General features: G+C 39.1%; 2 protein-coding genes across 3 annotated transcripts in view; one reads left to right on the plus strand and one right to left on the minus strand.

Annotated features, from left to right (window-relative positions):
- Positions 1 to 25,643, minus strand: part of LOC132353136 (cyclin-Y-like protein 1) — a 33,682-nt gene that overhangs the window by 1,288 nt on the left and 6,751 nt on the right. For both annotated transcript variants that reach the window (XM_059904085.1, XM_059904084.1), the window contains 8 exons: positions 23,002 to 23,076; positions 21,081 to 21,115; positions 14,933 to 15,033; positions 11,332 to 11,367; positions 9,079 to 9,130; positions 7,987 to 8,106; positions 4,010 to 4,176; positions 568 to 733 (listed from right to left, as the gene is read on the minus strand). In XM_059904085.1, coding sequence (XP_059760068.1) covers positions 568 to 733; positions 4,010 to 4,176; positions 7,987 to 8,106; positions 9,079 to 9,130; positions 11,332 to 11,367; positions 14,933 to 15,033; positions 21,081 to 21,115; positions 23,002 to 23,076 — 752 coding nt within the window. The remainder of the gene's footprint in view (positions 1 to 567; positions 734 to 4,009; positions 4,177 to 7,986; positions 8,107 to 9,078; positions 9,131 to 11,331; positions 11,368 to 14,932; positions 15,034 to 21,080; positions 21,116 to 23,001; positions 23,077 to 25,643) is intronic.
- LOC132353557 (10 kDa heat shock protein, mitochondrial-like) lies at positions 17,837 to 18,179 on the plus strand. The gene has a single exon (XM_059904834.1). The coding sequence runs from the start codon at positions 17,837 to 17,839 to the stop codon at positions 18,143 to 18,145; it is 309 nt and encodes a 102-aa protein (XP_059760817.1). The 3' UTR covers positions 18,146 to 18,179.

The following is a 25,643-nucleotide window of genomic DNA, read 5'->3' on the forward strand; positions in this document are numbered from 1 at the left end:
GTGCTCTGCAACAAGGGCAGCCACTGCAATGAGAAGCCTGCGCACCGCAATGAAGAGCAGCCCCCGCCCGCCGCAGCTAGAGAAAGCCCGCGTGCAGCAGCGAAGACCCAATGCAGCCATAAATAAATAAATACATTTATTTATTTATTAAAAATATCAAGACAGTAGAAATAGTCCAAAACATCAATTATTAAAAAAAAAAAAAAGACAGTTAAGAGTGGTAAGTAGATTATGTAGGTACATATGATTAGGGATACAATTTTAAGAAATTATTCATGTATGGTTATATGTAAGTGTAGAGGTTCAAATGGAAAACCATTAAGAACAGATTAAATATGTTTTAAAGTATTCTGAATTATGGTTACAGAAGAGACAATTTTTTTTTTTATAATGTGGGATCCCTGTATAAACCATAAAAGACACAGGAAATATGATGCCAACGGGTCAATAAGCTCTTCAAACTGTTAACAGCTTTCCATTTTCCTAATCACTGCTTAATATAATTTAGCTACAGATGTGGCTTCGGTGGCTGACAGAAAACCCCAGTTAGTGATTTCACAGCCTTACCTGTAAGTTCTGTGCTCTTTCTTTGCTAAGAGGAGTGAATAGAACATTCAGGTTGTTGTCATCTGCTAAGGAGCGAAGGTCAAAGTAGTATTTGGCATACACTCTGAAAGGAACATGAATATTATTCAACTGAAGTAGCTCCAGGAAGTGCCTTTCCATCTCATTCCTGGGGGAGGAGGAGAAGACAAAACCAACACAGGACAATTTTAGTCAACTGGGCTATCTTCAAAAATACCATTCTGAGCTACTAGGATGGCTCTAAATACTGTTTTGAAACAAATAATGGCTACCCAGCTGGATTAATACCCTAATGTTCAAACAAGGTACAGCTATTTGTGGTCCTTTCTGCGTCCCAGCACTTTGAGTCTGGGACAAGGGGGAAGAGGTTATGGCCCTCTTATGCACTCATGCTGCTGACTCAGGGGCTCATTCTTCAGAGTTCCATTAGTGCAGCTGTACGATTCATGCTCCACACTCACTCACAAGGCCCCGCTATAGTGATCAGATGAAAGGAATGATGTATGCTGTTTATTAGCTCTGAAGAACTTGCAGACATTTTCACCGGGCTGATGACAGGAAGGGGCTTACTGAAGTAGAGACGAGCCAACAAAAGGAGTGGGCACATCACCACGGCAACAAAATGGATCCATCGAGAGCCACTGCTATTATCTCTGAGGGGGGAAAACTCTTGAGGCAACAAGGATTCATCTCAAGTAAATAAATAAATAAGCTACATTCGATGGGAAAGGGAATCCCCCCACCCCCACCCCGTGCATGGGGCTGTGTCAAAGGGCATAATGCAAGTTTTTGTTCACCTTAAAACCTTACTAGGGTGAGTTGTCGTCACCATGACAGGACAGGATGCACTTTTTAAGCTTAGGAAGGCAGTAAGATTATGTCTCAGCTAGACTAAACCCACTTTACGATACGACCTCTGATAGAGCAGTTGTTTCCCCCGGTGTTAGGAGAGCAGCCCAGAATGTTCAGACCTACCGCCCCTTGCCAGGACAGACTGCACACGCCCACAGAGGGCGAATTCAATGAAGTGGGAAAGTAGAGTGCTGGGAGCAGGCTTCTGCTCTATGACCACATCCAGCCATTTGCTTGCCAAATGTTTAAGTAAATAAATATAAAATTAGAGTAAATCTTACCACTTTCCACAGCAATCACTTTAGAGAGTTGATTATATAATAATGATAAATACCCAAACAAACATGCAAGTGGCTTATTTGACAATACATTTGGTTTCCTGGTTTTAAAGTGTTAACATTTTATCCATTGGATAAGTCAACAAATGCTCCATGTTCTCCTGTATGGAGAGCAGAGTATGAGCAGAAATGAGGTTTCTCATTTGTTGAACTTTAAACCTAACTGAACCTACTTCCAAAATTCATTTCCTGTTCATACGGCCAGAAGTCTATAGAAATGTAAACCAGATAATGTTTTGATAATCAGCTAATCAGGACTTAATTTACTACAGGAATAAATGCACTTCACTATCCCTTTTATATTTTCTCCACTAATACATTTTAATTGTGTGGAAATACAGTACTTCATAGGATTAACATGTCTATTCATAGAGCTTTAATCACTGAAGAAAAGCATTATGCCTACAGAATATGCATCTTCTGTGTTTTTTGCTGTTTTTAAATGGCTAGGTGGCTGAAGAGCCTACCACTTACAGGCGCAGCAAACTGTCTGAACAGCAGCTGCTCAGTTTAACTTACTCTTTTGAAGGGAAATATATATTTAACAAGACACAGAGATGTTAGAAAGTTTTAAGGAAAAGCTGATAGACAGCAATTTTTCAATTCAGACTCAAAATGAGACCATTACAAATAGTAGTCAACAGCAGAGGGATGAAACAAATGTGTATTAAACACTTTGTTGTAATGCTTTCCAACTCCCAAAGATCATAAACAAAAGCAGCCTATTATAAACATAACTCCTGGTGATTCTCCGTTCTACACAGAAAAGCGTTGTTTAGAATTAGTTTCTTCATAGCTGGACAGTGCCGCCAATGCTCCTGGGCTCAATGTCTATGAACACCCACACGTTTCCCTGCATGTTCTCGGATGTTGTACCTGGAACCAGAGCCCCAGTCAGCTCAGTTGCAGATTCTGAGAAAATTTCAGCTGCCATCATGGCAGGGATGGTGTTCACGATTACAAATTTTCCTTCCTTCAAGGGACCAGTTTAAAGACTGATGATAGTGTTGGTCAACGTCACTTTAGTTTCTGCAACTTCCAAAAGTACTTCTATTCATTTCAAATTCCTTATCTGCTGTTACACTGTTTGCTAAGATTGCTACCAGCAATATCACCATGACCACCTGGTTTACATGATCACCAAACTGGGCATTTTCACCAAAAGCCACTTTGACAGCTACTGACAGTCACTGGTCCCTTCTCTTAGTCACAACTTTCCTCGCTTCAGCTGTAAATATGCACTTTGGTAATTGTGAATTATCTAGAGTAAGGGGCAAAGGTAACAAAAACCAACTCTTGCCCCTGCCTGCCATCTTGATCGGCCTCTGCTGTCCAATATAATCAAGAGGTGTCCTTTCCCATTTTCCTGAATGCCACCCACAAAGACAGGTTCACTGTCAAGCGGGCACTTCGAGAGTCTGCTGGAATTACCTCTCTGGCTCATCCTGCTTCCCACCCTTGGGGCCCTTCACCAGAGCCAGACTGGAAGCCTGGCGTTTCATGCCAATGTGAGCGTGCCATCTGTGAGGAGAACCTGCCTAGTTAACTCAAGGCCCCACAAAGTGCCGCTGTGTTTGCTGAGTGCCCTGGGTGAGGCCCCAGGGATGCTTCCCGGACTACCTGAGAGGTAGGTGTTTCCTAACTCAGCAGACTTTAGGGGAGGAGACAGGAACACAGGGATCTGAAACCTTTATATGTGGCTACCTGTACATCATAGTTTCTGTAACAACAGAACCTCAGATAAAAAGGAGAAAAAGACCAGCAAAAGCAAATACACAATGTGTGACTCAGGTTGAAATTATAACCTGTCAGTAGTCTAGAGGCCCTAAGACCTTAACAGTGGCCACTTGCTTCAAAGACCAGGCATGTGCCCCTTAAAAATGGACTGGACCTGGTAGACAGCTTTAAGAAAGCTGTCAAGTTACTGACTGTACCATGTTGTTCTGGTAGTGAGCTTGTAAAATGTTTGGCAAAAACCACCAGAAAAATAATTTCAATTTATCAAGCAGAATATTACAACAATAACACATCAAGACCTACCAATTAATGAGGGGAAATACAAATTGTTATACTACAGCTAGATAGAAAGAAGTCTGTCATTTTATGTCTATTTCAGCTCTCTGCACAAGGTAACCTTTCTTAAAATGTAACATTTCTTAAAAATGCAAACTTTATGAGAGCAAATGAGGTATCGGAAAATGGTTAGAAAGTTCACGGTAACCTTACAAACTCACATGTCCTCAACTGTAACGTCCTTGAGGATCTGGCTGTAGTCCTCATTCTGTACAGCGTCATCGCCCCAAAGCTCCGAGGCAAGAAGAATGGCTCCCAAAACAATTCTTTTCCAGTTAGTGGGGCAAATGTCGATCTCAGCATAAGTTAAAAGCCTTTCTAAGTAAATCTGCAAAAGTAGAGCACTGATCTTTGATTTTAGTTCAGTTTAAGTGCTGTGATAAGAATTGTTAGGAATGACAGATTTCATCTCTTTTTGACACCCCTTTTATTCCTAGGTTCTACAAAGACTTTGCTCAGCCAAGCCAAGGCCAGAGGCCAGGTCACAGTTGTAAGTCAGATATTTCTGTTAGTCTGATATTTCTACTCTGCCCGTGTGAATTTCCAACCCAATTTTGGTCACAGGAATGAAAGGACACCTCAGCAAAGGGCATTCTAAAGACACGCATTGTATTATTACCTTCCCACTTGTCAAGGGCAGCACATACAGCCCAGTGTCGACTTCAACTGTTCAGTAAATGCTTGAGTGCCTATCACGTGCAATGTTAACTACAAGACTGGTGGTGGTTGCATGGCGATTTTACATAACGCTTGAGTGTGTAAAATTCTGGTAAGACTGAGCACATCTTTACCTTCTCTTCAGAGTCACCAGTCCTTTTGTGGCATGAACTTGAAGATAAAAACTGGTGGTCAAGAGAGCCTCCCAGTGGCTGCTGCGTGGCACAGCGGGACAGGCAGTACAGAGGGGCTTTGCAGCCGTCAAGTATTCCCATATTTGGGTGCCTTTTTCAGGAACACACATGCATACAAAGGGTAGTCCTTTTCATATCCCCAATTTTTCACATCTCCATTATCATTTCATTATTCGTTTCTGTCTTACATAATCTGCAGCTTAGTCAATTCTTTTGGTTTTAAGGTGGGAAGACCTGTCTGTGTCTGTATCCCTGGGGCTCCTCTAAACCTGCCGGTTTGTGAGATGATTTCATGGTTTCTTTTACATGTATCAAATGTCTACCCTACAAAGAACTGGATGGAGTTAACAGCTGAGCAAAGATTTGAGAGGTAAGCTGTGATTTGTTGTTACCTCTGTAGAAGAGTGTATATGCCATTTGACAAAAAGAAAAATGTCCAGTTTTAAAGAGTCTGTTTACTCTCTGAAGGGTTATCAGATTGACAGCTCAGATTCGCCCATGCCCTCCAAACTCTACTGTGTTTTCAAACACGGGTATTGAGATTATATGTTCTTAGTGAAATTCGGCTCCCATTCCCCAAAGAACTCAGCACTCTCTAGCACCCTAAGAACGACTCTCCCCGCAAGGTTCAACTCTCTACTTTATGGGACTAATCAGAGGCACTGAAACGACACTGGCAATCTCTCAACTTCCTCTCACCTTCGTACTGGCAAACTTGGTACACGTGCCGACATTCATTTACCCCACTTGCCCTCCTGTCTCGGAGGAAGCGAGATGTCTTTCTTTTCACTGAAGCTCGCTCTCCTGCGAGTGACGTTGATCCCACCTCGCTTCTGCAGAGCACTGTGCCCACAGTTAGTCTCTTTTGGAACAGCTTCTCCCTCTCTGTCAGAGGCTTCCTCCAGTGTGAATGCTTCCATGTCCCCAGCCTGTCCCCCACTGCCCCTCGACGGCGTCCTCAGGGCTGAGGCCAGCTCCTCATCTCCCATCCTCTCCTTAACCCACTTCAGTCAGCCTCCTGCTGCTACCACTCTACAGAGACTACTCTTGCCGTGGTCACCGGTGCCTTCACACAAACCACCCAGAGCTCTTCGTCCCAGAGCTCCACTCCCCAGGCCTTCCCTCATAAATGAAAGAGCACTGCCACACGCCCAGTCGCTGAGACCAAACACCTGCACTTGAGTGTATCCTGCTCCAATCTGTTAGAACTTCTTGTTATCTCTACCTTCACTGGTACCCTGACCGCTTTTCTGTCTGTCACTTCTGACTTGTATCGCTGCCACTGCCTAACTTCTCTGCCTCCCAACAGACTACAGTCTGTTCTCCCCAAAGCAGCCAGGAGAGCCTCTTAAATTAAGAGTACTTTATGCGCCTGCTCCAGATCTGCCAGAGGTTTCCCATCAAACAAATACCTTCTTCCCGTGGCCTGCAAGTTACGAGGCCCTGTGCGGTATGGCCTTGTCCTTCCGTGACCTCATCACCTATGCTCTTTCCCTCATTCCCCGCTCGGATCACAATGGCCACCTTGCTTTCCCTTGAACACACAGAACAAGTTCCTGTCTCAGAGCCTTGCACTTGTCCCCTCTGCCCGTAATGCCAGCGTACCTGATCTTCCTCAGTTCAGCCAGGTCCTGGGTTCAAACATTACCTCTTTAAAGAGGCTCTTCCTGAGCTTTCTAGTAAGCCCCTCTAATCACTTTATCCCTTTACCTTGCTTTCTCTTCATGGTTTTTACCACTACTTGAAATAGTCATCTTTTAAAAAACACTCATTAAAAAAAAACACTTATACTTTGCTATACACCTGAAACTAACACAACACTGTAAATCAACTGTACTCCGATAAAAAAAAAAAAAAAAAAAAAAAAATTTACGTCTTCCACACTTGCTCCATAAAGGCAAGAACTTTATTTATCCAACTTGTTCTCTCCTCCACCCCCCACACGTAGAAAAGTGACACAGAGTAGGTATTCAGTGACATGGTATTTATGACATGAGCAACTTCTTGGTAGCATTTAGTGTACTCTCCTTCTTGAACCTCTCCTGGTGTCTCTTAGGGTTCTCTGCTGGGTTTCCTACCACTGTAGCCACTCCTCTGGGGGTCTGTCCCTTAAGTGCTGACAGTCCCTACAGATCTATCTTCTAGCCACTTTTTATTTTACATACTTTCTCTGCATTTGAACAGCTACACTTAATTCCCTCCCTCCAGCTCAGATTCATGCTCCAATCCCATATATTCAAATGATTACTAGACACTGCCATTCTGCTATCTCGCAGGTACATCAAGCTTAACTTGTCTACAAAGAAATGCCCCTCTTCCAACCCAAATACTCTCCTTCCTGCAGTTCCTAGCTCTCCATATGCAAGCACCATTCCTGCCTCTCTCAAGCATGTGCTAAGCACTCCAAGTGGCCTGTAGCTCCAAGAAAAGGCCTGTGTCTGATCCAGTACCCGCTGAGGGGTCTCTCTTCAAAAGGACAAGCCTCCCGTCCTCAGTTCTGCCTTGACAGGCGCCGGCAGTGAGGGGCCTAAGTATCCCTTCCCCGCAGACCACGCAGCTGACTTCCCCCCACAGCTTTGCTACAGGGAGGAGTAAAACAATCCCAGCTACCTCTCACTTGAATATGATTTAGTATTCAAATGATAAAATCTTACCATAGGAATTAGGAATGGATGACAAAAAGGTCCTTACACAGCTGTAGCTTAGCAGGCTAACTAGAGGAAAGCCTTCTGAAGTCCTACTGGCACCCTAGTCCTGGGCAACTTCACATGCAGGCAATAAGAGGACAGCAGGGATGGTTAACACCGTTATCCATTACCCAAGGAACAGAGAACTGAGGGCAGTAGTTCTCAATCAGGACACACATCAGAACTGCCTAGGCAGTACAGTCTGGGACTCAGCTTCAAACTACCCGGAACCTGTTTCTGCCTGTGGACCAGAGCGTTCAGTTATGGCCCCGCCCTAGCACCACAACATGCGCCGTCTGTGTGTGCGTGTGTGCACTGTGCGTGCATGTGTCCCCTCAGGTGTGGAAGGAGAAACCAGAAATCTCTCCTGCTGCCTTTAATAGCAATTGTTTTGTGATGAGAAAAGCAATGGCAACATTTTAAATCATAATGATTATTAAAGCTCAAATGTGTATACTTTACTTTCTTTTGATAGGTTTCTCTTAATAAAGTTCTAATGATCATTTCAGGAACCTACTTTCATTTGGGAAAAACAGGACCATACCATGTGTACAAGACAGAAATTTCTACAGATGCTTTATGAAAGAAAAAATATCTTACCAAAGTTACTATTGCACAGTCAGCAGTTAGCAGTGTGGCACTACAAAGAGTATGAACAAATCTGTAAATGACTTCGTGTTCAGGATCGTGCTCGAAGTATTCCTCTGGAAGCTTTTCTCGCTGAAAGGAGAAAAAATGCAATTTAAGTATCCATGGAAGAAAAATACTTAAAAGTACCCTTAAGATAGCAGTCTTCACACTTGGGCCCACGTGCCCCTTAAAATAATTTTGGTTGGGTGACATGTCTTGTAGTCTTTTAAATATAAACAATGGGATCCTAAAATACCACAGTGATCCAGTATTCACCACCATTCATTAAAGAAAAATACAGGCACAACCGCAGAAAATTTATGTATTTCCACGTTCCTCCCCACAGAATTCTAACCAAATGTAAACTATTGGGTTGGCCAAAAAGTTCATTTGGTTTTAAGTAAAAATAAACGACACAGTTTTCATTTTCACCAAGCATTTTATTGAACAATATATTCACTAACCAAACAAACTTTTTGGCCAACCCAATATTTTTAGGCTCAAAAGTCTTGCTGATCACCATATGTCATACTTTTCTGTAATCAACTTTGAAAACACATTCCCAGTGTCCTGTAACCATAAGGCTCTAAGAATGTGCTGTCCTGTACAGCAGTCGCCAGCCACGTGTGGCTACAGAGCACCCGAAGAAGTGAATTTTAAAACTTTGTCATTTTAATTCGTTTAAAATTTAAACAGTTTTCTAATTTTCTTCTTAGAGGCCTTATCATATTAGGTTTATTTACAAATATTTATATTGTTTGATGCTATGGAAAATCATCCTTTAAAAAGATACATTTTCTGTTACTTGGGTATGTTTACTTACCTGCTCACTATTCATACAAAGTGCAACTCGGTTCATATCCATCAACCCCTTATACAACACGCCTTCGGGAAAATGACTAGACACAACATGGCGTGGGGAAGAAGACTTAAAGGAAGATGAATTTGACTTCGAGCTGGAGGAAGTAATTTTCTTCTAGTAATTAATTTCAAAGCAAATCAGCATGAAATAAACACAACTGTATAAGAGAAAAATACCACTTCAATAAAACTGACACTCACTGTGAGTGGATGTAATCTCTCATCAAAAATATCCAAGGATCTATCTGCATCTCTATAAAATAAGAATGTGCATTTAAAAAATTAATTCAGGAGTTACTATCTTAGTAAAATATCTGCTAGGAGTAGAGAGAGGGGTAGAGGAAGCTTAACCTTCAACAAAGCAAACAGTTTTATAAATTCTTCTCCTGGATTCCACCCTTAGAAAGGTTTCCTGACCTATTTTTACTCAGCACATCAAGTTCCGTGAAATCTTTTCTACAACAACCAGCCAGAGTTGCCTCTATAAGCACTGACCCTCCCTAACAGGCAATGCTAGTAAACCAATATATTTTCACTCCTCTAACCTCACACTGGAATATGCAAGAACATTTTATAAAGCAGTGGTGGTGGGCAATAAATTCTTCTAACTTCAATCAATGTGAATATGAGATTCATGGTTTTTTCCCGTTTTTTTCTCTTTAGTTCTTTATATTCTTATTGTGTATTTCTTCTTGTCTCTTTTAAATAGTTTGAGTTAAAAATGTAATTGTCTTTTTATTTTAAAAGAAACCAGGCTTTTTAATTTAAAATTTCACCACACTAATACACTGCGCTCATTTGAACAGCGGTTCTCTAAATGTGGTCTGCAGGCCTCTGGGATTCTCCCCTATCCCCTCCTTCAGGAGGCCCAAGAGGTCAAAACTGCTTTTATAAGAATACTAAGACACTACCTGCCCTTCACATTGTGTGACATTTGCTATGGATGTATAAAAGCAAAAGTGGGTAAAACTGCTGGTTTCTGAGCATGAATCAAGGCAGTGGTACCAAACTGAATTAGAAGTCATTCAATTATTCACTGCCACTTGCAGTTAAAAATCTGCTTTAAGAACATCCTTGATAAAAGAGTAAAAATTAATAGTGTTCTTAAACCTTGGTCCTTCTTTTTAATATTCTGAATAAGTGGAAAGTATGCATTAAGCACTTTTACATACTGAAATATGGCTGTGTTAAGGAAAAGCACTTGTGACTTGGCGGTAAGTCATTTTTTTCATAGAACACCATCTTTATTTGAAACACTTTTTTCATCGAACACCATCGTTATTTGAATGTACAACTGACACAGTCATTCTTTCACAAATGAACAAAGTGAGCCTGTCACTTCAAGGAAAATAACTCTAAAGTTATTTGTTGCCAATGACAAAATTCAAGCCATCAAGCTGAAAATATCAGGATTTTTGGAAAACTTCTACCTTCTATTGTGAACTTGACAACTTCTCAACACTTAAAAGACTTTTCTGGTAAGACTGGTGGTGATACTAACAAAAGTGAGTTTTTGACACTGTCTAAAGAAATGTGAACCAATACTTTCCAAATGACCAATGTATAATATTATAAAGTCAGGTACAGGTAAAAAGATCTACTCAGTATGCATGATAGATCAATGGGTATTAATTTAACATAGTATTTATTACAAGTTCATTGATATGACTTAGAATTCCATTTTAACTAATTTAAGAAACTAGCACATGCAGACTTTTGGTAGAGTATCAAAGAATATACCAAATTATCTGAAGGCTTTAAAAATACATCTTTTTCCAACTATATATCTGCAAGCAGCTGGATCTTCTTCATATTGTTTCTTCAAAACAAATGACTGAAGACAGAATAGATATGAGAATCAGCTGTCTTCTATTAAGGAGATACTTTTCTCTCAATATTTTTTGTTGTGGAAAATAGTTATTATTCATTAAAAAAAAATGACTTATGTTAAACACTGGGGTTCCCAATCAGGGGTGATTTCGTCCCCCAGGGGACTTCTGGCCATGGCTGGAGACAGTTTTGGTTGTCGTAATGTGGAGGGAAGAAGGTGCTACTGGCATCTAGTGAGTAGAGGCCAAGGGTGCTGCTATATATCCTATAACACACAGGACGACACCCCACAACAAAGCATTATCTAGCTCAAAATTTCAATAGTGCTAAGGCAAACCCTGTTTGAGCATACAATGGATTTAATTTTTTAAATTCTCAATTTCAATTTCTAATACAGTAAATTATCAATATAACCCATATAAACAAATACTCTTTGGGATGCTCAGTAACCTAAGAATTAAGGGTCCTAAGATAAAAATAAATGATTCACTTCTATATTGTAATAAAAGCACTCGAATAATAAAAGCTTATGCCAGTAACACCTATAGTTATTACCTAACACTAAACTTGATACCTTGTAAATTAATTAGCTGGAATAACAAGATAGGTTTTAAAAGAGCTCACCTGTTCTTTATGTGGTTATATATTGCTAAGGTCATACTGTGGAGGAAAAAAAAATACATTGTAATAACTGATTTTTATCATATCAGGCCTGAAGACATTTTTAAAAAGGGGTTAGCAAGGAGGGAAGACCTTCCAGAGGCCCAGTGGCCCCGAAATCCTCGAATTCAGAACAGTACCACATGGGTGCTTTCCCCCTTGTTTTAGGTTCTTCAGCTTTTAGCAAAATTAGGAGACCCAAAATGCTAGATATGCTGTTAGAAGGCATGTTTTGGTTGATTATTATAATATATAAATTATTACATATTTCCCCTGTCATTTGTCCTTCTACCCACAAAACCTTCTGTCCTGTACAAGTTCTATCTATCTATACACATGCTTAAATTTAAGCCATATAGTAGTTTGTGTGTGTGGGGGTGTGTGTGTGTGTGTGGTTTTTCTGTTAGCCCCTGAATTTCAGTTGATTTAGTTCGCTATCCACCTACCCATCCGTTTTCCATTATTTCCCTAAAAGTAAATAATAAAAGTGCTCTATACCAAAATGATTTAAAATCACTTTTACATAATTATTAGAAAATTTAATAGCAAAATTTTATAGCCACAAAACTGATGATAGGTCTAGCTATCCTGAAATAAGCAGTGCTAATAATACAGCATAATACTACACAGTATACTATTAATGACAGGTATTTCCAAATTATTTCAAATAAAGTATTAACGAACAGATAGATACAAGTCCTTAGGTAGTCTTTTTTAAGTTACTATATTCCTAAGTTATTCACAGCTGTTGTATATTAGGCAACAAAGGGGTTCTCTGGTTAAGTTATATGCTCCCCTTTGTTCTCAGTGTCTAAAATGAAACTCAAAATAATTGAGGGAAGGCAAATCTGAATTTTCTAATAGGTCTATAGAATCTTAGCACTTGTATAAAGGCCTGTAACACCGTTAGCATCAAAGATGGACACTTCTATAGTGCTTCAAAGTTTCATCTTCAAATTGATTTTAAAATCACAGCATTAGAAGTTTTATGATGGAAAGGACCACTGAACCGTAGATGACATTTAATTAAACAACCCATTTTACAGAGAAGGGAACCAAGGCTTAAAACTGACTTACCTAAGGTCCCACTAATTATCAGAAGCAGTTCTCTTTCTCCTGCCCTCTAACCAAATAGTGGCTCCCAAGCTCAGCTGCACACTGGGATCATCTGAGAAGCTTTAAAAACTGCCTGGCTTCTGCTTCAAGATGTTCTGATTTAACCGGCACTGGGTATGACTTGGGCATCAGGACTGTTTTTAAAGATCCCCAGATGACTGCAGCGTGCAGCAAAGTTTAGGGATGAATGAGTTAGGGTTAAGATCGGAGAATCACTCGGGATGCTTTTGTCCATATAATCATGCTTCACATCATTCCCCATCTTGTCAAAAGGTGTGTGTGCGTGGGTGAGAGAGAGACAGACAGACAGACAGACAGACAGACACACAGACACTGTGTCTTGGAGGCGGGGGCAGGCGGGTGGACTTTGTGCATCCAGAAACATATATCTTGAAAAGTTGCATAAGTGATTCTAATAAGGCTCACCTACCCCACTGAGAACAACTACCCCACTGAAAACTAACCCCATGGTAAACATTTTCAAAATCATTCCTAAAAGCCAATTGGCCCTATTAATTTTCTCAGTAAACCTTTATTTCACCAATAATGAATGTGATGAATGATCATTTTTAAAACTTCATGAGAGCAAATTAAAATTTACTGTACTTCCAAAAATTAGACTAGGTCGGGAAAAAAAAAGGATGACACCTACTTGTCTGAGCAAGGTTAATCTTTTTTTTTTTTTTTTAATTTTATTTAATTTTACTTATTTTTGGCTGCATGGGGTCTTTGTTACTGCGCGCGGGCTTTCTCTAGTTGCCAAGAGCGGGGGCTGCTCTTTGTCGTGGTGCGCGGCCTTCTCACTGTGGTGGCTTCTCTTGTTGCACAGCACGGGCTCTAGGTGCGTGGGCTTCAGTAGTTGTGGCACACGGGCTCAGGAGCTGTGGCTCGCGGGCTCTACGGCACAGGCTCAGTAGTTGTGGCGCACGGGTTTAATTGCTCTGCGGCATGTGGGATCTTCCCAGACCAGGGCTCGAACCTGTGTCCCCTGCGTTGGCAGGCAGATTCTTAACCACTACACCACCAGGGAAGTCCCTGAGCAAGGTTAACCTTCAAAGGTACTTTTGAATTATATACTGGACATCAGACTCTTTTGAATTCAAAAGAAGCTGCAACTCTAGCCAAAGTAGAGTGGTTTTTGTACCCACAGATTCAGTGTCTTGGCTGAATAAAAACATTCAGTGATGATGTGATAAGTGCCCAAACTCAGGACTTTAGAGATGGGGCTCAGTTTTTGCTGAAACATGATTTGACTTCAACTATTATTGTAAGCAAGAGAGGAAAGTTACATTATTATGACTGTGAACTTGCTGTCTTTAATTAAAGTAGAAGTTACTGATAATTTAAATAGCTAAAAAAAAAGCTGGCACATTAAAAACCAATTAAAAATATAATTAGCTTATAAAATTAAGACAACAAATAAAATTAAGGATAAGGACATTAATATTTTCAAATAGCATTTCCCAAACTGTGTTCTGGAAAATCAACATTCATATCCTAAGGAGATGTTAATGTTTCGTGGACAACCGCGAGGGAGGAGGCAAGAAGCTCTGCATCCCGTTTGGTTTTTCTCTCTTAAATAAGCTTGAAAGGTTCATCATTAGGGTGTTTTGAAAGTGCATCTCCAATTGTGGACTATGAGGTGCTCCCAGAAATTAAAGAATAGTTTCCATCATCATGACACTGTTCGTGTCTCCTTAAGTGTAAGCCTGACGACAGCCATGTTTCCGAAACCTCACCTCTTTTATTGTTCTCTGCTGTGATTGATACAGTGTGTTGGAGATATATTTATATATATAAACAAAAATTAAATGTGTCTATTAAGTTAAAACCTCAGTTGAACAAATTTCGTCTACAAAGAAATTAAGCTTGAGTGTGTATTTCTTAAGACTGGTTTGATATATTCTCCCCCTCTTTGGGGGACAGGAAGGAGAAGTAAAATTTCATACAGAAATAGTGCAGGAAAAAAAAAATGCACAGTGGGATAAATCTGACAAAATCCAATTAAATTTAAATGCAGATTCGCTTTGGTGCCAGTAGGGGACAAGCTGTTCCTTCTTCTAAGAGTAGCTTCCAAAGTAGTATACATTGTTTGAGGACTACAACTCATAAAGAAATAATTTTTTCTAGAAATAGCCAATAAAAAGTACCTCTCTTTCTCATTATGTTCAACAATGGCTTAACAACAGAAATGCGTCAAATAAAGATTTATACTTTTTCTGGGATTTCTTATTTGCTAACTGGCTTTCCCTTCTATCATGCGCTCTAAGATTAAAATGGAAACTGAAAATTCATATTTAGGTCCTTGAAATCAATGTATAGTTGACACCAGTTTTTTAACCTGATCACTGAAAAGGACAATTCAAATGAATGAAATTATGTATGGCTAGGATGCTTTTAGCGATAAGGGGGTCTGTCACTCAGCCCTTGGCAACCTACTTGTACTCACCATTTTACTGTGGTTCTAAGATTAGGACGGCTGACTGTGCTGTCATCTAGAAATATCGTTGAGCATGAGCTATACTTTTTAGTAAGCTGCCCTGGAGATACCTGAAGGGGAAGGGAAATAGAAGAAAATGTCACAGTAAGTTAAACCTATAAAGTGTGTTTTTTTCCTTGGTTAAAATGTCAAACGATAAAGCATTAAGATTTTTCTTACACTCCATGAACTGCCTGAGTGTGATATCATGTGCAGCTCTATGGGAAACCTCTATACTCTGACTTCCACAGACGAGCTTTGAGAAATGGGTTATAAAATGCTGCCTTGATATAGTACCTATAATCAAACCTGGCAAGCGCCTATTATAAATTACCTTTATAATAATGTAAGAAGTTTAGAATAAGATTTCAGGGTTTTTTCCTTAAGCAATGAAATGCAGCTGAGATTTCCCATTTCTATTCATTTACTACACTAACACGTCACGCTTTCTGTAACACCGACGCCGGAGCATCTCCCTGCAGTCCACGCACGCCGATAACAAATGTACTCATTCAGGAGACAGTGCGACGAGACAAGCGTTTTCGAACCAGAGGCTGGACGTGCCAGGGCTGCTCTATCACTAAAAAGCTGGGGGCCATAAGTCTCTCTGGGCCTCAACTTCCTTATCTGGAGGACAAAAAGGTACTGCTTAAAGATTCTCTCGCATCCAAAAAAAACGGATAAAACAACTCTGAGAATTTCACTTCTCACTTCATGTTTAAGTAAGACTGCCATTACATTACTCAAGTGAGAACCTCAGAGAATACTTGCCATTCATTTCAAAATTGTACTAATTCTCTTCTACGTGTTATTTGACACTCCTGCCTCACCCATGCTGCTCTCTGCCTGCAGTGCCTTTTTCTTCCTCCTGTCCCAGCAAGCTTGACCCCATCTTCCTCTAGGATCCCTTTGCCAGCAGGCACACCACAAAACTTCTCACTTTCTGCACACTCACACATCTAATTTACCAACTGTTCCATGGTCTCAGCTGCTTGCATAGTACCACCCTCTTAAGTAAACAAGCTTCTCCAGGTTAGGAAGATTCTTCTCCTACCTCCAGCTACTGAGCACAGAATCTGGGACAAATTAGGATTCAACAAGTGTTTGAGAAATTATTTAAGATCAGTTACAACTGGAGGTAAATCTTACTAAAGATACAAATTCGTGAGAATTTATCTACAGTGGTGTCGGATAGGTGACAAAGAACTTTTTGAGACCCTCTAGAGAACGAACTATCTTTAAAACACTTTAGAAGTATCCATTTATTTGTGAAGAGCCCATGAACATGGCAATAGTCAAATACTAAAATGGCCTAAACTATGTTAGGACAACTCTCTTCCTTAAAGTAAGGCCAATAACCAAATCCCAATCACTGAAAGCCACTGGAAGGAAGAGTAGCATTCTTTAATACCACAGAATACAAACAATTTTAAAGCTGGGTTTTGGTTTTGGTTTTTGTTTGTTTACTAATTCAGATGAGCCTTCCTTCCTCCTATTAATATAAAATAGTTTTCACCATGCTGTCACACTCTCCCATCAATGTCCTCCACAAATACATGAAAGGTGAGGCAGGGAGAAAATCTAGTTGATGCTTTTTAAAATACAGAGCATTTAAATAAAAATTGCCAGTATCCAATAATCAGAAATATCCAAATGGCATATATAAAACACCATTTTGCTTGTTTCAGATGCTTTATGCAAAGCCACTTATTCCTTATTAACAAAAAGTTCTAGATGTAACATATTTGAAAAGTATCACTATTTGGAAGACTAATTTCTCCTTCAAGCTAGAAATGTTTTAAACTAAAACTCTGATATGGTCCTTAAGCTATTTGGTTAATGTGTAATTTTAGAATCTCAAAAAACAGATACAGCATGAAAAATGAAAATTCACTCATTCAAATACTTTGATTCTAAACGAAGCAGGTTATCTTTTAAGGTCACTACTATTAGGGTATAATATGACATACACTACACGTAATAAAAGTCAATTCTGACCAAAAATCTATATATATGAGGGGAATAAAAATAGTAAGGAAATGTACCAAAATATAGACTAGTTGGTAGAGCTTTGGGTGCTATTTATCCTGTTTTCCTCTATTAAAAACTTTTTTTTCTATTATGAATGTATATTGATTTGTCTTTGGAAATATTACTGCTAAAACATTTAAAATTTTTAATTAGATGTGGTCTATAGTCCTATGGGGGCTCATTTAATGTATCAGCAACTTACAGTCTACTGGCTCGATCCTACAAAAGAAACACTTCCACAGGCCTACTCCTGAAACTATTCAAACTTTCCAGCATCTAGGGTTCACTAAAGGATGGCAGAATTGAAGCCTCTGAGCAAAGCCTAGATATGTTAGCTGCCAGCAGATTACTTTCCTCTCATCTTGCTTGAAAATTTAAGATAACTGTCCTTTATGATTAAAGCCTTACCATTGCTGGCTCACAACCTCAATAAACTGCACTGACACACATAAGGGTATAAAATGCAAATACAAAAAAAAAAAAAACAAGTAGCAAAAAACACTACTGACAGTTTAATGTTCATAGGTATTATTTCAATTGGTCACTGAAGAAGAGTATTTATCTTCATTCAGCACTAAGGACAAAATACATGGACTTTTACAATCTTTATAAGGGGAAAGGTTGCTTAGTAGACTTCAGGTTTAATGGTGAAGACTAGAAAATAATCATACCTAGGAGGCTAGTAAGTAACAACCCTCAAAGCTTATCATTAAAGGTCAAGTACCTGTTGAAATCCTGCCCCCACCCAATGACTCTTCCCATTGTGCCTACTGCCTCTGATTTTAACCCATTAAAAGAATAAAGCTGGAGAGAGCGAGAGTACGAAGTGCGGCAACCCGAGTCATGGCAGGACAGGCATTCAGAAAGTTTCTTCCCCTCTTTGACCGAGTATTAGTTGAAAGAAGTGCACCCGAAGTTGTAACCAAAGGAGGCATTATGCTTCCAGAAAAATCGCAAGGAAAAGTATTGCAAGCAATGGTAGTAGCTGTTGGATCAGGCTCTAAAGGAAAGGGTGGAGAGATTCAACCAGTTAGTGTGAAAGTTGGAGATAAAGTTCTTCTCCCAGGATATGGAGGCACCAAAGTAGTTCTAGATGACAAGGATTATTTCTTATTTAGAGATGGTGACATTCTTGGAAAATATGTCGACTAAAATAAGTCACTATTGAAATGGCATCACGTGAAGCTGCCCGTTCCCCCAATGGCATCACGTGAAGCTGCCACTGAAGTTCTGAAATCTTTCATCCTGTAAATAATTTCCGTGTTTCTTTTATAATAAAGTAATGATATCCAAACTAATGATATTCAGTGTCTCCGAAATTTAGTTTTCTCTGTATTGATTTAAACATTCCCAAATAAAAGTATATAAATGAAAAAAAAAAAAAAAGAGAATAAAGCTGAAGTTCACTTTTTTCTTCCCCCTTTTCACAAGTTTTGGATACGTTTATTAAGAATCAATGACTTTAACTGAAAAGTCTGTAATACTCCATCTATGTTGCACATTAATGGACAATATGGTAGGGTGAGTGGTTTGAATAGAATTCATACTCCAGGCCTTAGTAGAAAAGTATAATATTCTAATTATAGGTATAATCAAAAATATTGTCTGAATTAATATCGTTAATTATATTGAATTAAACTTCAAACTCAGAACCTATATTCAAAGAATAAATCTAAGTTTGAGTAGACTGACCACAAACCTATTTCCTCTCCCCCTTCTTTCAGATATCATCTCATTAGAATTAAAGGCATTTTTTTAAAAAGCTATACATAAGACAGGATAAACAGCAGATGATTTTTAATGTTTGAAAGGTGAAAAGACTAGATAAAGGAGTGGTAACTGACATGGCAGAACAGAGGAAGCACAACCTTGGTACCTACAGAGAGTGACTAGGACAGGAACAAGAAAACCAGTTTGTCTTACAGAACCCAAGGCAGGCTCAGAGTTCAGAGGCGTGGTCCCCAAATCCTTGCAGTGAGGCCCATCAGTTAACGAGTTGTCCAAGTGATGCTTCCAATTAGATCTTAACAGACAGCCAAGGACCATCACACGTTTGAGGGAAGCCCCCAACAAGTAAGAGATCAAAACAGGAAGAAGGAATGGGACTTCCCTGGTGGCGCAGTGGTTAAGAATCCGCCTGCCAATGCAGGGGACACGGGTTCGAGCCCTGGCCCAGAAAGATCCCACATACCACAGAGCAACTGAGCCCATGCGCCACAACTACTGAGCCTGCGCTCTAGAGCCCATGAGCCACAACTACTGAAGCCCACACGCCCTAGAGCCTGTGCTCCGCAACAAGAGAAGCCACTGCAATGAGAAGCCCACGCACCCAACAAAGAGTAGGCCCAGCTCACCGCAACCAGAGAAAGCCCACGTGCAGAAACCAAGACCCAATGCAGCCAAAGAATAAATAAATAAAATAAAATATAAGGATGCTTTAAAAAAAAACAAAACCAAACAGGAAGAAGGAATTGATGGGAGTGATAAAAACTCAGGAGCAAATGAAAACTTGAAATTGCATCAGTGAAAAAAAGAATGACAGGATATAAGAGAACTCTATAAATTGAAAATAAGGTAGACAAAACAATATATTCAATAGAAGGATTAGAGCACAGTCAAGGAAACCTCCAGGAAGCAGGACAAAACGACAAAATGCAAAGCAGGAGGGGAAAAAAGTTAGCCATCTGGTAAGTCTAAGACTTCCAACATCCGAATAATAGGAACCTGGAAGAAAAAAACAGAATATCAAAGAAACACACAAAAAAGGTCTATACCAAACCAAATTATGAAATTTCAAAATCCCAGGGAGAGGGAAGGTACTAAAAGGTTCCCGAGAAGGAAGGGATGGGGGGAAATGACTAAAATCGGTAATGTACAATGTACCATACAATGTCAACAGGTTTAAGAGCAACAGTGTAAATGAGAAGATGAGAGGGAAGTGTCTTTAGAACGGCAAAAATTAGTTTCAACTGAGAATTCTATACTTTATCAAATAGAAGGCGTTTCAGAGAGGCTAGATCTCTATAAACTTTCTGCCCATGTGCCCTTTTCCCAGGAAAATGTGCTCCAGTAAAACAAGGAAGTATAACAAGACAAGAGGGAAACAGAATCTAGGACATAGGGGATCCAACATAAGAGAGCAGAGTTATGTGAGATCCCAGATGACTTCACACAGATATCCCAGGAAAAGAGGCATAGAGCAGGCCTAGGGGAACACTGGTCTATATGGGAGTAGGAAGACAAAAGATTGGGGAAAAGTGTCTCCAAGAAAAAAATGGAACAGATGTGGCTTAGTAGACGGAAAATATTTTTGATAGGCATGTGACAAATGTTAAAACATTTGGGGAAAAAAATAGCTGTTAGAAAACAGGCAAGTGAATAGAGTCAGGAAATTAATTCCACAGAAAAAATGAAGAATGTGAAAGCAGGGAGACCGGGCAGGGAGCTACTTACTGCATTTGGCTGTGTGAGATCACGTTGGCTAGGAAAAGGGGGGTTGGGTTATCCTAGAGAAGTGCAGAAGTGCTCCAATTTCATTAATATTTAAGAAAAAGAATGAAGGGTGTACAAGGAGGAGGCACAGTCAGAGAACTATATGGCTCAGCAATGCACAATATTTGCAGAGTCGTAGTAATGTAAACATTGATTCTGATTTAATAAAAACTGATACATGTTGAGGGAACACAGGGAGGGAAATAACGTCATGGTGGACCGAAGAAGCTAAGCTGTCACCTGCTATGACAAGAAGTCAATGGACAGTGCTAAAAATTAACTTACCTGTTATACTTTTATTACTTTGGTTAAAAAATAAGATCAAAAAAATAAGGCAAAAGAATTTAAGGCAGATCTTTATACTACAACCATATTAGTGAAATTTAACTTAAATGTCAGAACCCTTAAAAAATGGGCACTACTAAGTCAAAGACTTTCCTGAATACACTTCATAATTAGGAAAACAGAGATTTAGAAAATCTACCAAAAAGAGGTCCATGCTAACAGTATTGGATCCATCATATTTTTAGGAATCATGGCAGACATATTTTTAATTCAAACTATTAATTTCTTAACTTTTCAACTGTTTACTTACATGGTTTAAATGGTTGCTCTTCCTCTTTTCCCGCACTAAGAATAAAAAAAATTAACTGATGAATTCTGATACAAATGCCATAGAAAAATAAAAGTAGTCACTAATTATTTGATGGATTACCAATAACACAATGAGATAAAATTCCATTCTATTTTTTAAAATAATTTCCAACAAAATATATAATTTAAATCACCCAGCAAGATGAGTCCTATAAATAAAATCTAAAAACTTAGTTTCACTTTTTTGACCTAATAGATATTCTGGATTAGGTACAAATGAAAGACTCCCCATTTACAAAAGAAAAGGACAAAGCAAATTAGGCCAGGTGAGAAACTTAGCTAATAAAAAAATTTACCTGCTGCATAGCTGAACTACTAGCCAGGAGTATTTTCTAATTCTTCATTTACACACAGCTTACTTTAATTACCACAATCTACAGATGACAACTCTAAGAACCAGTTTCTGGCCAGGCACTCATCTCCGAACGCACCAGTATCTCTGGAAGCATCCTGAACCACTTAATGGTAACCTACTCAAATACCTTACTGAAAAAATACACAACTGGAAAGTAACCTACGTTAAACGTAAATTGTAAAATGAGTGTGCTGACCTAAATGAACATATCTACAGCACACAAAACTGTTTTGCTCCAACAAAGGCCAGAAGAATAAAAGCCTGAAGAGGGTCTTAGGCCACACTCTTGCTCACATTGCCTCCTTTAACTCCAGACAGGCATCACAGGCACGGATTCCTTAAGGCTGAAGAGAGAGACAGGCATGGGACAGCTTTTCTTTTACTGTCTCCAGAGCCCCTCTACATGTGAGCAGCTCATGGCTCTGGAAGAAACTGAGAAATAGAGCAATCCTAACCAGAAATGAGTGGCTCAAGTACACACACTAGAAAAATGCAAGTTAGAAACCCCAGGAGCTTCCAGGTTGGTGAACACGTAGTACCCTTGCAGAGGGCATCAAAGCTCTGTGCCCTGTCCCCATGCCTGGCCCTATGCATCTCTTCCATCTGGCTGTTCCTGAGTTATATCCTTTTATAAAAACCAGTGATCTAACGGAAAAAAACAAAAAGCAAAACAACAACAACAAAAAAGCAAACCTCCGTTTTTTATTGTGCTGCTTCACTTTAAATATTATGGAATGTTCACTTCTTGTATTCCTGCTCTCGTAATCAACTGAAAAACTTGGTCACGTATGGCTTTTTAGCAAATAAACTAGGATTTAACATAACATTAAGGAAGACAAGCAGGCAAGCAGGAGTGCAAAAAATTCTACGGTTCTGATTCTCATCTTAAAACAAGGAGGACACAGGAAATTTATATGAGTTTCACATGCTGAGGATAATCTTCTGGAAAACCCCATATGGCATGTTGCTCTTATTACCCTGGCACAGCACTACATTAGGATGAGAAAGTTTTGAATAGCTTAAAAGTTCTGAGTAGCATAAATCTGGATGTGAGATAGGCTCGTCTGGTTGAACACTGTGTAAAACAGGGCCAAAATCACAAGGCTCAATTCCCATATATAACAACTGATTTTTCTGATTTGATCAAATGAAAACCTAACTGTGACCTAAACCCTATCATTTGTCTTTAACATATGTGCTCTTCGGAGCAAGGGGAAAAGGACAAAGTAGCATGGAGAAATAGACCACATCTAAATCATGTGGCCAGTTGACTATGTTGATAAAGAGGTGGCAAAATGTATAAACAGATAGTCTAAGTGTTCTCCTCCCTAAAACACTGACAACTAAAGGAAACTGTATCATCAACATATTAAAATAAGACAAGTGAATACATAAAAAAAGTGAAACAGTTAAACCACTGTAAGAGTTTTTCTAAATACCTCCTATAATACACAAAACAAAAACAGTTTTCACTCTTTTTCTCAGGGAAAAAAAAGCATTGCCTTACCATCTGTTTGAGGTTTGCTCAGAAAAACTGTGCTTGCCCTTGGGTGGTCAGAAGGGTTTGGTTCCAAAGCTAAGTCTGTATAGGAAGAAGAGAAAAAGGTGTGGTGATTTAGTTGAGTAGAAAAATACATGATTTTAAAGATAGCTACACATTGATTGAAACCACTTTTAATAGTCTTGAGAAGAGCTTTTAGTAATGACAAAAAGGCAATTTTAGTAAAGGCACAATATAAAAATTCTATTGGGAAACAGCAAAATTGTAGAAACTCTCCATACATGTGGAATAAAACCATGGCTATGTCTTAGACTTCTTTAACTTGCACCTAAATAATCTATGCCATTTTTAGATGAATCATATATGTGACTCCCCTCCTATTTATCAATTAAAAATTCAGTCACCCTCTTTTAAAGCTGATATTACTAGCACATTCCAGGAACAGTCTCAAGAAGCAAGTTACGCTGTGGCCAACTACTGTCAGATACCAGCTCAATATATCAAATATGCCAAAACGAAGTGAGTTGCTTTTGGCAAATGTTCTTCAGACAATCAAATGGCTAATTCTAACTCCATTCAACAAATGAACTCATTTAATTGGCTGTGGTTTATCTGGGGGCTATTCATCATGGCAGATTTAAGAGGACTACATAAAAGTTCAATGTTCTAATCTAGAGGAACACTTCCATGATAGTGATTTTTAACTTTGCCCTCTATTTCCAAAGCTAAACTCACTTCTTCTTCATTCCACGCTGCATGATTAATTTGGGGCTTCAATAAGAGTACTTTCTGGAGCAGATCATAGGGCTACTAGAAAAAAATTTTGGCCATACCTACACGAAAAGGTGGGTCTGCCTGTAGCCCACCTTGCACCAAGGTGGGATAGCGTCTTCTATTTAGGCAGAAATACAAAACAAGCACAAGCTACCACACAGGATAGTAAGGTTGTTGTTTAAAACAAACAAACAAACATAAAAGCCCTATGACACTTCCTCAGCAAAGTCCATCTCAAACCATTTAACCAATCTTTTAAGAAACTGGACCAAGATTCAGATAAAGAGTAATGGTTAAGGCAATTATTTCCCAAACCACATAATAACTGATCTGTTTTTGAAAGATGGCTTTGATGGTCAAAGTGAAATACAAATATATCCCTGCCTCTTAGAGAATCCAAAGAATACACACATTGATATATTAAAAACGAATTAGTCTAGTAGTGAATTCTGTCTAACCCAGCATTCCACAAATGTAGCTACCTAGAATCCCCTTTTCCCACCCAGAAAGAATTTTGCACGAACAGTAATTTTGGACTTCCCGTTTTAACAGGAATCTGAGCCATCCATTTTAATGTCATTGCCAGCACTAGTAATTTACAGAGCTAAACCAACTGCTTTGTTCTTCATGAAAATTCCTTCACTGAATTTGAAGTTTATCAAGCTGCTTTTGGAGAAAATATTCTATTCAACATTTTTATGTAAAAGACCCATATAATTATTTTAAAGTTTTTTTCTCCTACATATTTGAAAAACTAAGACAATGGGAAAATAAATTATTTCAGCTGTACACAAAATGGCAGGCAGAGACTTTCACAGCTGCCTCTAACCTATAGCTTCCGAAAGAATTCATGACTACTTACCTATACCAAAAAGAAAGTAAATAGACTACATTTGAATCTAAAAAATAAGCAGAAATGTTTGCAAAGTAGCTGTATTATTTATCAGTGTCTATGGCATGGTAAAACTTAACAATTTTCAATGGAAGTCCAGGAAAATTAAGTGCCAGAATCAAAGAGAAGCAAGCTTTAACACACACACACACACACACACACCCGCCAAACCAAGATGTGCTACTACAGATCTAAATACAAAAATCAAGAAGGCTGGGATAAAAGAAATGACAACATGCAAAAAAAAAAAAGTAAACTTAGCCCAAGTGACCAGAAAAAAGCTGGCACTCTCCCTACTCTATCCTAGGGGGTTCAAAGGTAGGCACAGGACCCAGGACCGGCCAATCAATCACAGCTGTCCTGGGACTTCCCAAGAAAAGAGAAAGGCAGAACTGTACTCTAGGATCCTTAGCTAGTCTTGAGCTGCTGGACACTCCCCTTGCTATCATGAGGGGAAAGGCTTTTCAGGAGACATCAACAGAGGAGAGCAGAACTGAGGAGATCATTTAACTCCTGGGTCAAGTAGTGCTTAACGCTGTGATGTTCTTTTAACTTGCAACTGAAGGAGACCTGGTTAATCAGCAGTACTGATGATCACACTAAAGGTGGGGAAAGGTAAAAGTCACTTGCTCATTCCTTTAACAAATATCATGAACAAAAATCTGCATGAGACAAAACGATGCTCTGTTTAAAAATTACACACAACCATTCACAATCATTAACACACAATGATTCACAACCGTTACTTTTAGTTGCTTTTCTTATACGTTAAAAAAAGCTCTAATTAGTGTACAATTTATGTCTTCTTGTTACTAACAAGCGCTCTCCACCCCACTGTTGCATATTTATTGTCTAATGAATACACACTGGCCCATCAAGTGTTATTCCTATCCTGGACTTAGCCAATCCCCTATTGCTGGGGATTGGTGCTTACAAAGTTCTATTCTTAAAATATTATGAGGAAAATCTTCATGTACATAGG

This window comes from Balaenoptera ricei, chromosome 19 (genome assembly GCF_028023285.1).
Source record: "Balaenoptera ricei isolate mBalRic1 chromosome 19, mBalRic1.hap2, whole genome shotgun sequence".
Lineage (NCBI taxonomy): Eukaryota > Metazoa > Chordata > Mammalia > Artiodactyla > Balaenopteridae > Balaenoptera > Balaenoptera ricei.

Bases quoted from the DNA above. Each gene is read 5' to 3' on its own strand.
- LOC132353557 (XM_059904834.1), top strand. From the start codon at position 17,837: ATGGCAGGACAGGCATTCAGAAAGTTTCTTCCCCTCTTTGACCGAGTA.